The sequence below is a fragment of the Diabrotica undecimpunctata genome, chromosome 4 (genome assembly GCF_040954645.1).
Source record: "Diabrotica undecimpunctata isolate CICGRU chromosome 4, icDiaUnde3, whole genome shotgun sequence".
NCBI lineage: Eukaryota > Metazoa > Arthropoda > Insecta > Coleoptera > Chrysomelidae > Diabrotica > Diabrotica undecimpunctata.
In genome coordinates this window covers 67,515,725-67,531,816 of record NC_092806.1, presented here as the reverse complement: position 1 = coordinate 67,531,816, position 16,092 = coordinate 67,515,725, and the positions used below count along the sequence as shown (strand labels likewise).

Below are 16,092 nucleotides of genomic sequence, written 5' to 3'. Positions count from 1 at the left end.
AATTTTATAATTCAATTACTTACAGAACACAACCTGTTGACTGTATGTTATGTCATTAAGTTAAGTAACAGGCAAACTACCGTAGATTATAAACTTTAAAATATCCGAGGCGAAAAATGCTTTTCAAAACGTGACAGTATTACATTACAATCCAATATCTCACTGAAATGTTCCTTATGGAGGTTGAATCTACACCCTAATTGTAATCCGTTTTTATCTATAAATAGACTATTACTTTTTTACATTATTATGTATAAAATGTAAACAAAAAACATTTACCTATCCATTGAGATGCATATTTTTTTCAAAATTAAATGATTTACGGTGTATAAATGATAATGAGAATAAAATTAAGCGGAGTAAGATATCATCGTCTGTCTTAAAAAATCCTCTTATAACTCAAAAATGTTGGTTTAGTATCTAAAGATGTTATCAGTGCGTGAAAACTTGCCGAACATATCCGAACGATTAAACATGAAAATTAAACATAAAAAATATTGCTTGCCATCAGTCAGATTTGACAAGTTTGTTAAAGTAAATTTTTAAAGATGCCACGTCAGTTAAGTCAGTTTGATAAAACGAGAATAATTTCAAAAAAAGAAGATGGTTGGTCTATTCGACAACTTTCTCAAGAGTTAAATAGAAGCAAAACCACAATCCACAACATTAAAAAAGAATGGAAAACGAGCAGACTTTGGATAGAAGGAGTGGTAGACCAGTTATTACTACAGCCCAACAAGATGAAACATTAACTAATTATTTAAGAGCGTATTCCTTCCATACGGCAAGGCAAACTTTACAAACAAGTTAATACAAACTTTAATGCTTCTATAACTACAGCATTACGGAGAATAAGAAGAACAGATTTAAAAAATTGTGCAGCCGCCCGAAAATACAAATTTAGCAAGGAACATAAACAAAGTAGACTCCTATTTGCTTTAAATTACGTTTTAAATGATCCAGTCAATTTTTGGGACCGTGTAATTTTTACTGATGAAACAGTATTCCAGTCTCATTATGATGGCCATATTAGGGTTTATAGACCGCCTCGAAATAGGTTTAACGAAAACTATATTTTATCAAGTGATAAGTCCGGACGGTTCTCTGTAAATGTTTGGGCTTGGATGTATAGAGGTTTAGGAATATGTTGGAGAATTGAAGGACGATTCAATACTGAAACCTATTTACATATATTAGATAATGTGATGTTGCCATCGGTTAGGGAAATTTTCCACGACAATAATTTTATTTTTCAGCATGACAACTGTTCAATCCACACAGCCCACCGTGTACGTGACTACCTTATGGAAAATAGCATTGAAGCTCTTCCATGGCCCTCTAAAAGTCCAGATATTAATCCAATAGAGAACGTTTGGAGACTTATGATCAACAAAATACAAAAATTAAATGTAGTTCCCCAAAACAGGGATCATTTTTTATGGACCATCATTGAAGAAACCTGTGAAAGCTTGGCCGAAGATGAAAATTTGTTACAAAATTTAATAAACTCCGTTCCCAGAAGATTACAAGAAGTGATTAATAATAATGGAGCTAAGACAAAATATTAACTTTTCGAATGGTAATACATATATTTAAATTCCACACTTGTTCACTGCAAAAATTATTAATTTTTTATTAATTTCAAATTAAATTTTAAATTTTTCCAGTGGGTTTTATTTACTGTAGTATTCCACAACTCAATACAGTTATGTGCTACACTTTACGAAAAACCAATCACACCTTTCGATTTGAAATTAAACATAATAATTTAAAGTCATGTCTAGATTTATTATCTATCATTATTTTTGAATTGAAATATTGTCATAAATTATAATAAAACACGAATCAATGCATGGGTACTGAAATAATGGAAAATTTCAAAATTAATAGAATTTTTTAAGATGTATGTTTAAATAAAAATGTTATATAAATGTGACTGACTGATCGAGAATGCTCGATATTGTTTTAGTTTTTAATATACTAAAAACTTGCGACCTGTCGCACAGTGCTTTTAGCTGGTTTGATATAATATTTTCGTTGAACTGGCAACATTGCCTTCGAAATTAGAATGACACATGTGAAAAGCTCAACTTACACAACTTGAAAAACACGATTTTCGGTTATAAGAGTTGTACCAGTTTTTTATGACGCGAACGGTACAATGATTTAATTGCACTATTGCCTTTTGTTCCGTCGCGTCGGTTTGTCATGCATTTTATCAAAATTTAACACATAGCGATGTAGCCACAAACGATTACCCTCAGGAAGATGAAGATGATATGGAGCCTCTTTAACAATTTTGAGACTTGTCTATAATTTTGCTTAATTATTATAACATTATATTTGTCTCTAATAAAATAATAGTATAGACTGTTTAATGTGTTTGTCTTGTTTATTTCGTAGAAACCTTAACAACACTATGTCCAATTACACATTTAAAAAAAAAAAAATTATATAATGAACGGTAGAATTCAGGTATATAACACTTCATGGAAGAAAAAACGATTATACACACAACTATAATAATATACTTTAGTATAATTAAACTAATATAATTTAATCTAATATAATTTAACTTTGGTTAAATATAAGAAACATTTGAGTATTTACAGATTACAACTTTAAAAAATTTTAAAACTGCTCTCCCGAAAAAGTAAGAAAATGGTCATAGTGTCCTTTATCTCCGGGGTACAGATATTATGTTTCGATTTTTGAATTTTGAAACACCGAACTCAAAAGGTCCGCCATCGCTGGCTTGCAATTAACCACAATTTCCCAATTTGAAAATTAAATTGCTGTATAAATATAGTAAATACTATAAAAATGTCACAATAAATGCTTGTGTATGTGTTTATTTTGTGTTTGTGCTTACGTATATGTTTGAGTGTGTGTGTGTATTATGTACTTCTTCTTCTCCTTTTTATGTAGACATGACTTTGTCTGTCTGTTTTTCAATGTGCCTCCAGTAAGTTGTCGTGTCATTGTTTTCGGGGTTTTACTACTCGGGGTTACTATTTGTTGTCATTCGGCTTATATGGTCGTTCCATTCTACTCTTCTATTTCTTACCCAGTCCTTGATGTTCTCCACCTTGCATCTACGTCGTATATCGGAACTTCTAGCTCTGTCCCATAGTGTTTTACTTTCAATTTTTTTAAGTGTTTTCATCTCTGCTGTTTCTAACATCCTTTTTTTCTCTCTGTGTTAGGTCTTGTTTCTGCCGCGTATGTCATTATTGGTCTGATGACTGTTTTGTAAATTCTGCCTTTCGTTTCTTTCCCGATATTTTTATTTCTCCATATTGTTTCATTTAGGCAGCCTGCGGCTCTGTTTGCTCTATTCACTTGATCTTCCAATTCGGTTTCGAGCTTTCCGTAACTAGATAATGTGATGCCTAGATATTTAAACTCCATCACTTGTTCTATTATCTGACTTTCCAGCTCCAATTTACATCTTAGTAAGTTTGCTGTTGTAACCATGCATTTTGTCTTTTTTGGCGGTTATATTAAATTGGTGCAGCATACGTTGTAAATCATTTTCACTTTGAAAGATTAGTATTGGGTCGTGTGCATAGCAGATTATTTTAAGTTGTTTTTCTTCCATTTGGTATCCTTTTTTAGTTCTTACTTTTTTATTATTTCATCCATAATGAGATTTAACAATAGAGGACTCAGGGAATTTCCCTATCCCATTGCCAGTTTTAATATGGTCAGTTAGTTCTTCTTCTACTTTTACTTTTATTGTGATATTTTGGTAGATATTTTTGGTTGTTTTGATTATTTCTAAAGGTATCTCTCTTGTGTACAATAAGTGGATAACGTCCTCTAATTTGACCTGGTCAAATGCCTTCTGAAGGTCTACGAAACATAGATATGCCGGTTTGTTGTATTCTAATGATTTCTCTTACAGTTGCCTCATTATAAATCTAGCGTCGGTGCATGATCTTCCCGATCTAAAACCTTGTTGTTCTTCTAGTGTATAATTGCATTTAGTTTATTTGTTATCACTTTGGTTGTTAATTTTAGTGTTATGTTTAATAAATTAATTTCTCTGTAATTTTCCGGGTTCGATGTGTCTCCTTTTTTGAAGAAAGGTATTAGGGTGCTTGATCTAAATTCTTGAGGAATTCTGTTTTGTTCTATTATTTTTTTGGATTGGTTTTAGTAGTTGTTTGGTTAGATTTGGTCCTCCGCACTTTAGAAGTTCGTTCGATATTCTGTCCTCTGCTGGTGATTTTTTGTTTTTTAATTTCCTTAATGCTTCTTTTACGTCTTCTTCCCCAATATTTATTTCATCGTTGGCCGTTACTTCTGGTGTTGGTGGTTCATTATCGTAACCTTTAGCAAATAGGGATCGAAAGTAGTCTGCCCATGTCTCCTACTAAATGTGTTTCGTTTTTATTAGTTCGTTCATTTCTTTTCTTTGTCCTCTGATCATTTTCCATATTTATTTCTGTGTTCCGTAGAAGTCGTGTTCCATCTGTTTTGAGAGGCTCTGCCAGTGTTCCCCTTTTATTTGACTAACTAAAGTATTTATTTAATTTCTGATTCGTTTATAGTGGTTGTATGCCTGTTGTGTTTTGTATTGTAAACAGGCTTTCTACACATTTTGTCTTCACTTCCTCTCTAAACTATGGGGTTTTCTTTTTTAATATGTTATTGTTTGTTACTTTCCTCTCTACAAGTGATTCTGTTGCTGCTATAATTATGTTATTTTTGAGTTTGTCCCAGCTTTCTTTGATGTTTTTTCTTAATATTTTTTTCCCAGCAATCTTCTCTGATATTCTTTTTCTGTATAAGTATTCCGTGGATTTTGTATTTAGTCCTTCGACTTGTGTTGCCGCCGCTCTCTTGGGTGTGAAGTATTTCATGAGGATTCTTATTTTACGTAATACTAGGCTATGGTCGCTACCTACATCTGCTGAGTTGAGGCATCTTACGTCGTTTATTTTTGATGGATGTATATCTCTGTTGGCTATAACGTAATCTATCATAGATCTTTATCCACGGGTGTTATTGAATATATATTTGTGTTGGTCTTTGTGGTCAAAAAATGTGTTGTTTATTCTAAGTTCGTTATTCGTGCAGAAGTTTATCATCAGTTCTCCATTTTCGTTTTTAACATTCTCGTTATGTTTTTTCTTAATTCGAATTATGTTTAATTAATAAATCTTCAGGTAATGACATAGTTACAGCCCCTATACCATATTCTCAGTTGATCACGAGTGTTTATTTGGTTATACTTGATTCACATAATATCTGTGCTATATACACTAGTGGCCAAAATTCTGGAAAATTTTCAAAATTTTTAGTTTTGTTATCAGCATTCCTCTTTTTCACAAGACTTATTTATAAGTTTATCTATAATTTTATTACATCGTTTTATGCTTCTACTTAATATTTAACATCTATTTTAAGGGGGAAGATCCTCTAAAAATTTAAAAATAAATAAAACAACAGCCGTTAGCTATTAGTGATATATTTAATAAAAATGGTACAATGATTATTATCAACAAAATTAGTATTTGGTAGGATAACCTTTGTTTTTAGGACGGACACAATTCTGCGAGGCATGGAGTTGACGAGACGAGCCAAATCTTCTGGTGTAATAACTCTAAACCAGTTTTGAATAATGGCTTCTATCAGTTCTCTCTTGTTGCTTGGGTTTCGGCGTGATACTAAGACTTTTAGCCTTGACCATAAATTTTCTATTGGATTTAGATCGGGACTATTTCCAGGCCAACGCAGAACAGTAACATCATGGTTTCTCAACCATTCCATTTAAGTCTTAGCCGTATGACAAGGCGCTCCATCCTGCTGTAAGATGCATTGTTGGGCATCCCCTTCGAACAAATCTCTGATAGTCGGCAGCAGTTTGGCTTGCAGTATCTCTTCCTGATATTTTTTTGCATTAATATTGCCCTCTATTACTGCTAAACGTCCAACTCCATTAGTGGTCATGCAAGCCCATACCATGACACTCACAGGATGCTTCATAGTGACCCTAGTACACTGGGACAAAAGGTCTTCTCCCGGTCGGCGGCGAACAAACTTCACTCCGTCACTCCCAAAGATCGAGATTTTGGTTTCATCACTCCAAATTACTTTACTACATTGTTCTTCTGTCTACCCTCTGTGTGCCAAAGCCCAATCAATGCGTTTTTGCCTCTGTTTTTTGTTCAGGAACGGCTTCTTTCTAGGAATTCGTGCTCGCAATCCATTTTCAGACAACTTTCTTCTGATAGTGCGGTCCGATATTTGTAATCCAGTTGATTTGACAATACCGTTAATATCTTTTGCGGATCTTCGACGATCTTCTAAAGAAAGTCGGCATATTCTACGCACATCGTAGTGACTAACTTTGGGTTTTCTGCCAGATCTTTTTGCTGATTTTGTCGTTCCACGTTTGCAAACTTTCATTACACCTGATTTTGTGGCGTCACCCCCCAATTTATTTGCTATTTCTTGATAAGTGTAACCTTCTCGAAGGATAATTGCTTTGGTTCTCTTTCCTGGCGACCAGTCAACACGTTTTGGGTTTCTGGTTGCCATTTTCGTTGAATCGACGCTGATGAATTCCTCTCCGACAATTAAACAATATCACCTTAGTAACAGCTACCTGATGTCACTAATAAACACTGGAAGCCGCATGAAACTGTACTAAAGGCCACCTAACCGCTTCCAGTTGGCTTGTTAACTGACTAGCAAAACCCTGACGCAATACAGTATTGCCAATGTTGCCATTCACAAATTTTGGATTTTTGGCGTTTCGCTTGAATCTGGTCCCATATTTTATTAAATAATGATGTTAATAAAAAAAAGAGTGAGAAATACATAAAATATTATGCAGGAATATAAAACAATAAAAAACATGAGACGAGTCTTGCTAAAAAAACAATAATTTTTGTAAAGTTTCCAGAATTTTGGCCACTAGTGTATATGTAAAAATGATATTAACTATGTTAATAATAGTTAAATATTAACCAGTACGACACGCCATGTTGGGGATCAGAACTTCCTCACTCACTTTCATCTGTGCTCAGCAGCATGTACATACATCAATGTATATGCTAGAATACACATATCCACAGAGCGTAAAAAGCTTGAACAGACGAATGCTAGCGGTTATAAAAAGTAGAGGAGGTATTACGCATTATTACTGTATTAAAAGATTATGTATAGAGTATTTTTAGAATAATGTGAAAGAGGATAATTAATGTGTCTAATCATTGTTTTTCACAATATCATCATTCAATCTTCGCTTATCCACTGCTGGACATAGATATCCCTCATAATTTTCCATCTATTTCGATCTTGTGTTGGTGGACGTTGTGTTGGTGTTGATGGACGACTAATATCAAATTACATAAAATTATAATAACACAAACTTGATTAATATTTGTAGTGCTTTAGAAATTTTGAGCAGTGTGTACCTACTACAAATAGTTTTTATTTGTTTTAGCCAAGAATTAATAAAATGGAATGGTTGGGGTTACAATGATTCAAAGTTCGTTATTAAAGAAGGACCGGAAGTATACTTCTCAGGAAAAAGGTAAGTAAATATATTTTTACCGTAATCTACAATTCTCAAAGTTTACGTAACACGATAAAATTACCATATTCAGGAAATACTAGAACGATCTGACAATGAATTGATAAGAAAGCGTAAATGGTTTATAGCTCGGGACTAAGATAGCACGATAACAAAAGGTGTGACTGATTTTAATTGTTTAAACATCATAAACCATAAGTTTAAAAAAGTGTGAAAATAATACCATTGTTTATGAGAAATTTATATTAAATATAACTCAGTGAGGTGGTGGAGAATTTTTTTGAAAAACATATTACTTGTACTTAATATTTGTACCTTGTATAAATAATTCTTAGAAAAATATATATCCTGATAGTAGGAAAAGTTGACAAAAAATAAACCATTAATAAATTAAAAGGGGGTATATACGATAGACCCCTTAGAGGACGGAAGTAGCCAAAGAAGCTAGTCCTGAGAGTTGCAACTCTCAACTTCGAAAGCATGATAGGCAAAGGAAGAGAGCTCGCCGATTTCATGTAGAGGAGAAGGATTGGTGTACTTTGTGTGCAGGAAACTCATTGGAAAGGTAATAAGTCGAGAGATCTTAGAGATGGATGCAATTTAATATATCGTAGTTCGAACAGTCACGGCAGAAATGGAGTAGATATTATTTTGAATCCAGATTTAGCCATACGGCTCACACTCCCTCTAAGAGGAAAATTCACTCATCCCAGATACCTACGGTATCAAAAGGATTGAGTTCTAGTGGGTCTCTTTCCGTGTTATCGAGCCCTAGGCGACTTGAAATGCTGGAGTATCTCCCAAAAATTTTCGTACACATCTGGACGTCGCGATTAGTACAGCCTTCTACGTGGTCTTATAAAGATGTTCATTTAGACCCAGCTCTTTTATGTTCGCTAGGAGGTTTTGGGAATAACACCAGTAGTAGATAGAATAATAGGTATTGTCTGGGTACTTTCCATTCTCCATTGTCTCCTGATTTGTATTTCTAGATATCTATACTTGGCGATCTTTTCGTTGTATTTAACACGCAAATTATTGCTGTTAGGTATCACCATATCAATAAGTGTTGTTTGCCTGGTAAGTTTATTAACTAGTATAAGATCCGGTCTATTATGTGCCACTGGTTGGTCTTTGAACACAGTGCGGCCCAGTATAGCTTGTAGTTGTCATTTTCAAGTATTCTATCAGGGACGTATTGATAGTAAGGAAGATGGTCGGTTTGGAGAGTCCCAGTTTGTCACCTAGTTCTTGGTGGATAATCTTTCCTACTGAGTCATGGTGTTCTTTATAATCAGTACCGACAAACGCCTGGCAGCTCTCGGTAAGATGTTGGATGGTTTCTTGGGCTTGGCATCCATATCGGCATTTGCCATTTTGGACTTAAGGATCTTTAACAAAATATTTCAGGTAATTTTTTGTTGGAATAACCTGATCCTGAATGGCAAGTAGGAAACCCTCAGTCTCGGGAAACATCCTTCCTGATGTCAACCAAAAGTCGCTGTTTTGTCGACATATTCTTGGCTGATCTCATTGAGATGCCGCCCATGCAAAGGTTTACTCATTCAGGTGCGCATTTTTTCTTGCTTAGTCAGGTGGTTTATGTGCATTTCTTGCTCCCTCAATTTAAGCAGCATTGTATCGTCTATTGCGCAAATTGCTCGATGTAAATTAGATGTCTCAGCCTGCACCTGAAAATAAGTTCTTAAATTAGCAATCCAGTTGCTCACCTATGTCCATAAGTCCTCTTTCCCTTGATATCTCGGTAATGTTGTTCTCTCTACTGCACTGCGTGGATGGTGTTTTTGCGCCTTTGTGAGAAGTGTTCTTACTTTTCGCTCGAGACTTTCTATATCCGTTTTTGACCACTTGATAATACCAAATGAGTAGCTAAGCGCGGAACAGGCGTACGTATTTAATGCCTTAAAAAAACTTTTGCTATTAAGATATGACCGATTGAGCGGTCTTGCTCTTCGCACAAACTCAGAAGTTAGTTCGGTTTTCATTAGTTTATGGTAAATTTTTCGCGCTTGCTGTACTCCGAGATATTTGTACGTATCATTTTCACCCATTGCCTCGATGTTTTGACCATCTTGCATATCGAAACCTCCGGGCTGAACCTTTCCTCTGACTATATTTAGTATACGGCACTTGTCTAGTCCAAAGTGCATACTAATATCATTTAAGAAGGTTTCTCCAGTTTTTATCATCTGATCTAGGTGGTTTCGAGTGGAAGCCAATAATTTCAAATCATCCATATACAACAGATGATTAAGCTTCGCCACAACAGTATTGTTATTTTTGATACTAAAACCTGAGTCAGTGGAGTTCAGTAGCTGAGATAGTGGGTTCATCGGTAGACAGAACCAGTGGTCTCAACGAGTCCCCCTGGAAAAGGCCGCGGTTGATTGGGATATCTTCAGTTTCGATATTATTTTCACCAGGTATATGAAGGTGAATTTTAGTCTTCCACTCCGTCATTAGATATTTTAAAAAGGTCACTATATTATTATCGACTTTATATATTTTTAATATATCTATAAGCCATTCATGAGGAACTGAATCAAATGCCTTCTTGTAGTCAATGAAGGCAGTAAAAAGGTTCCTTTTTTTGGTGTATTCCTGGTTAGTAATGACTGAGTCGATAATAAATTGTTCTTTGCAACCCATGGAACCCTTAGCGCATTCTTTCTGTTGAAGCTCTATGATATTGTTTAGAGCATAGTGTTGGTAGATATGCCGGGCTACACAGGATGTGACCAATTTGTACAAAGTTGGAAGACAAGTAATTGGACGGTACTTGGCTGGATCTTGAGTGTTATTTTGATCCTTTGGTATTAGATAAGTGGTTCCCTGTATAAGAAATGATGATATTTCCTGTGGATTAGAGATAACATGATTAATCAACATTGACAAACACTCCAAAACTTCTTTAGCCAGAAGTTTTGAACTCCGTCTGGTCCCGGAGATTTCCACTTATGAAGCTCTTTCACAGTCTTTGAGACTTCTTCAGTGGTAAAGGGTTCGTAAGGAATATTATTGTAATGCTGACAGTTGTTAGTTGTGTCTTCAATCCATCCAGCATTGGTGTTATGAGTAGCTGGCGTTGAAAGTTGATTTCCCCAAAACTCGTGAATTTCTTCTTGGCATTTTGAATTATTATTATAGTATTATTATGACTTAAGACGAGTGTAATAGAATTGTTGAACAGACTTGCCGTGTTTTTTGTAGAAAGATATCCAAATCGGCCCAATGCAACTGATATGATATTGTAAGAATATTGCTTAATAACTGCCCTCAGTTTAATCAATTTAAGACAAAAATTAATAAAAATAAACGACTAATGGACAATGTCATAAACGAAATTAATGTTTTGGGTTATTTTAAGGCCTCTCCAAATGCCTCCATTAGAGATTGTAAGAGCGATCTTGCTTTGTCGAGAACAATTCATCACATTAAAAAAAACACAAATGGAAACAATTTTTATATCATTTGGTGCAACACTTATAATTATGTGATCTTCCCCGAAGGGTAAAATTCTGTGAATGGTTTTTAATGAAGATCCAAGACGTTGAAAACTTCATAAAAAAAGTTGTATGGTCTGATGAAGCAAAGTCTCTCAAAAATAGATTATTTAATCGACATAAATTCCCATTTTTGGTCTGATGAAAATCCACATGTCAGTAGAAGACGTTATTTCCAAAATAATTGCAGTTTTAATGTTTTTGGGGAATAAAAGACGATAAGATTTTAGCATTAAAATTTTATAATGAAAATTTAAATGGTGAAAGATATTGCCACCTTTTAGAAGTAGCCAGCCATATTTAGGTCTAACTTACCTCTAACGCCAAGTAGACCGGCGTTACATACTTTAAGAAATGGAGAGGCGGCTTCAGCTTGGTATCAGCAAGATGGAGCACCTACTCATAAATTTGGGCCTGTTGTTCAGCATCTTTACGATTACCTACCTACCTACCTACCTACCTACAGGTACCAAATTACGGTATGATTCTTCCAATGTACTGGACTATGTAGGATCTCTGAATTGGTTGGATAGTGTCCGTTTACACTGGGAGTGGATGTTTACACAAACTGTAGTGTTTGTCGCACAGCGGTTATACTAATGCTGAGTGTGAGTATGTTAAATAGCTTGGCATCTTTTTAGTATGCTAGGGCCGGTGTCTACAGGACCCTATTAGTTTACGTATATAAGACATGCACACGTTAATTAAAGAATTAAATATAAAATGAAAATAATAAAATAATACAAAAATTTTAAAATATGTGTGGATGGACGGAGAAGGATTCATAAATGTTTAGCAAGTAGATGGTGCTAATTTTGAACACTTATAAAACTTTGTTTGTTTATTATTAAATGTAGGTATATGTTGTAACTTAAATAACGAAATATCTTAAAATTGATTGGATTTAGTTTTAGAGAATAGCGATATCAAACGAATTGGCCTAAAAAATACAGCGGAAAATGTAATAAAATACAGGGTGCTATTTAAAGTAAGCAACTTGTAAATGATTTAAATTGTGTGTGTTTGCGGCTAAGTTTAAAACACCCTGTATGAAATACTAATGAGTTAGACATATGGAGTTAGCGGGCAAGCGTTTATATGTGTATATGTTTATAATTTTACGTCACCAGCTTTGTTATTAATGGAGATATCATTATTCAATGTAAACTAGAATTTTTTCAAAATGTTGAAAAAAATCGAAATATATATCTCGAAAATACTTCATTTTTGATATAGGACATTATGCACAAATTTTATGTAAAATTCAAACATAAAATAAAAAAAAATAAGGTTGTATTTAAAATAACAAAGTTGATGTCTACTTCCGGTATAACCGAAAGTGCCACATTCAGGACAACATTATATTTCAACTCAGCGTCATCCAAAACCTACAGCTTCGTAATTATAGATTTTTAACGTAGCTGTATCTGCCATTCATCATCATCATCAACCTGTATGCGTCCACTGCTGGACATAGGTCTCCCACAGTTCTTTCCATCTCTCTCTGTATTGTGCGGCTTGCATCCAGTTATTAACACGCTTCAGGTCATCAGTCCATCTAGTTAGTGGACGTCCTCCACTCTAAAACACGTTTTATCCATCGGTTGTCTGATAATCTGACGATGTGTCCTGCCCAATTTTTTTGTTATTTTTGTTCTACGACGTATTTCTTCGTTTGGGATTCGGTCTCTCAGAGAAACACCCAACATCTGGCGCTCCATAGCCATCTGAGTCACGCGAATCTTATTAACTACCGTTTTTGTAACTGTTAATGTTTCCGCTCCATAAGTGAGTACAGGTAACACACATTGGTCAAAGATTTTTCTTTTGAGGCATATGGGTAGATCCGATTTAAATACATAGTTAGTTTGCCAAACGCTGTCCAGGCTAATCCTATGCGACGTGGGAGCTCACATGTCTGGTTATCTCTGCCCAACCTAATTTCATGTCCTAGGTACTTATACGATGTACTCTGCACAATATCCCTTCCATCAACAGCGATATTTCGATTTAGCACAAGATTAGTCATTATTTGCGTCTTGTCTATATTAATCTTTAGTCCGACCTCCAAGGGAGCTTGATATAATTTTCTTCTTCTTCTTTTTCTTCTTCCTACTTTATAAATAGGCTTAATGTCTGTTTTACTTCGGTTTTTAGCCTCAATTGACGTTGTCTGACCATCTTTTCCTCGGTCGTCACAATGATCTTCTTCCATTTGGCGATTTGTCTCTTGCTATTCGTACTATTCTATTTTCTGTCATTCTTTCAATGTGTTGATTCCATTCCACTTTTCTTCTTTTGGTCCACGCGTTTATTTCCTCTATACCAATCTCGCTCGTATTTCCTCACTTCTTACTCTGTCTCTTAGAGTTTGGTTTGTTATTTTCCGTAAGACTTTCATTTCTGTTGTTTCCAGTAGTCTTTGTGTTTTCACCGTATCTGCTCTTGTTTCTGCTGTGTACGTCATTATCGGTCTTATTGTTGATTTATATATCCTGGTTTTCGTTTCCGTTGTGAGGTATTTGTTTCTCCTGATTGTGTTGTTGAGACATCCTGCTGCTCTGTTTGCCATGTTCACTTGTTTTTGTACTTCCACTTTTCCGTAGCTTGACAGTTTTATTCCCAAGTATTCAGTTTCCATCACTTGTTCTATTATTTTGTTATTTACGACTAGTTTGCATCGTCTCGGTTCCGCTGATATCACTATCGCTTTAGTTTTCTCTCTGTTGAGATTTCCGTTGTATATGAGCGCCGTATCTTCGAATTCTTTAATTAATCTTTGTAGGACATCTTCATTTTCGGCTGATTTTATGGCGTCGTCGGCTTAGCATATTATCCTTATTTCCTTTTCTCCCATTCTATATCCTCTTCTTTTTTTAACTTTCTTTATGATTTCATCCATTATCAGATTAAATATTAATGGGCTCAGCGAATCTCCTTGTCTAATGCCAGTTTCATATTTGATATGTTGCGATAGTTTTCCTTTACAGATTACAATTACAATTAGATATAATTTTCAAACATTATTATTGCATCATCCATACGATCGGCTATAAGGACGATGTCATCTGCAAATCTCAAATGACTGAGCTTCTCTCCATTTATGTTGATACCATGCTCGTTCAGATGTGCCTTATTACAAGTATGTTCTAAAAGCGTCCTGAATAGCTTTGGAGAGACTGTGTCTCCTTGCCGTACTCCTCGCTGTATACAGAATTTATTGGTTTCTTGTTCAGATGGTCTTCCGCTAGCTGTGGCATTTTGGTAGATATATTTAATTATGTTAGTGTAGCGATGGTCTATTCGGCATTCTGTCAATGCTTTTAACATTTTCTGATGGCTTATGGTTTTTCGTAATCGACAAATATCAGTGCCAATGGTTTGTTGTATTCTGCAGACTTCTTTATTAGGTTCTTTATCCCTAGTAAGTGTCCGTTAGTGCTGTATCCCGATCTAAATCCAGCTATTTCTCTAGACTGATAGAAGTCTAATTTAGCGTCCAGTCTTTTTTTGATAATTTTTGTAAAAAGTTTATATATGTGTGAAAGCAAACTGATAGGACTGTAGTTTTTTAAATCTGTTATGTCTCTTTGCTTGTGTAATAAAGTAATGACTGCATTATTCCATTCAGAAGGAGTTTTTCCTTGGTAGATGCATTCGGTGAAAAGCTTGGCCAAAGCCTGGATAATTTTATTTCCTTCTTGCTTAATCGCTTCGATCACTACTCCGTCATCGCCAGGGGATTTGTTATTTTTCATTCCTAAAAGTGCCGTTTTGATTTCGTATGGAGTTATTTCTGGCATTAATTCTGATCCCTGGTTTGTGATTTTGGGCAGGGGCTGATCTTACTTTTTGTCGGTGCTCTCATAAATATCGCGATAAAAGGATTCGAAAACCTCAAGGATTTTGGTTCTATCAGTAGTAATGTTTCCATCTTTGTTTTTTATTTTGTACATCTTTTTGTTGCCTATGTTGTTCGTATTTCGCCTCAAAACTTTTAAACTTTTGTTTTCTTGAATTATCTTAGTTATTTGTCTTGTATTGTTTTCTCTAGCGTCTTTTCGGATTGACCGGTGGATATCTTTATTTAATTTCTTCATTGTTGTGTAGTTGGAGCCGTATTTTTCGCTCAGCTGTCTTCTTCTACCTATTAGCTCTTTGGTATTTTGGCTACGTTTTTCTTTATGGGTCAGAACGGTCGGGCAGCACTACCCTTCCGTATCTTTTAGAGCCTTCATTATCTATTTCTTTTTTCTTGTTTTTAGGATCATCTGTTCATCATAGGATCATTTGTTCTTTCCAATTTGACATTTAATAGTATCCTAGCTCGGATTAATTTGTGGTCGCTTCCTATTGAAAATTTGTTAAGTACTTCGATGTCTTTGATTATTTCTTTTCTGTTTGTTATAATATAATCTATTTCATTTTTGACACTGCCGTCTGGGCTGATCCATGTCCAAACGCTGAGGCTTTTTATCGAAAAAAAAGTTCATCATGAATAAATTTTCCTGGTGTAACAAGTTCAGCAATCTTTGCCCTCGTACATTTCTTTCGCCATAGCCATACTTACCCATTACTACTTTGGCATCATCTTGTTTAAACCCCATTTTCGCATTAAAGTCGCCCATAATTATTGTGTAATATGCTGGTGTGGCATGCAACGCTGTTTCTAGGTCTTCATAAAATTTTTCAATTTCTTCATCCGAGTGGGTAGTCGTTGGAGCATATGTCTGGATTACCTTAAGGCTATATCTTGCATTTAGTTTGAAGATGAGATATACAAAATCCTGGGGCTTATGCTGATAATTTCAACTATATTTTATTTGTGCTTTCTATGTATAATAAATCCTACTCCACCATTTAAAGTGTCTTCTTTACCTCTAAAATGAAACTATAAAACGTGTCCTGATTTAAGAGTAATTTGGGCTTCTCCTCTTCGTCTTATTTCACTGAGGCCGATGATGTCCCATTTTATGTTTTTCAGTTCTTCCTCCAGTTCCACCATCTTCTGGTCTGATA

The 16,092-nt window shown here is 34.9% G+C and overlaps 1 protein-coding gene across 1 annotated transcript in view; it reads left to right on the top strand.

The window, feature by feature from the left end:
- Nucleotides 1-16,092, top strand: part of Agps (alkyldihydroxyacetonephosphate synthase) — a 100,463-nt gene that overhangs the window by 46,550 nt on the left and 37,821 nt on the right. The window contains exon 2 of the mRNA XM_072529652.1: nt 7,460-7,549. Coding sequence (XP_072385753.1) covers nt 7,460-7,549 — 90 coding nt within the window. The remainder of the gene's footprint in view (nt 1-7,459; nt 7,550-16,092) is intronic.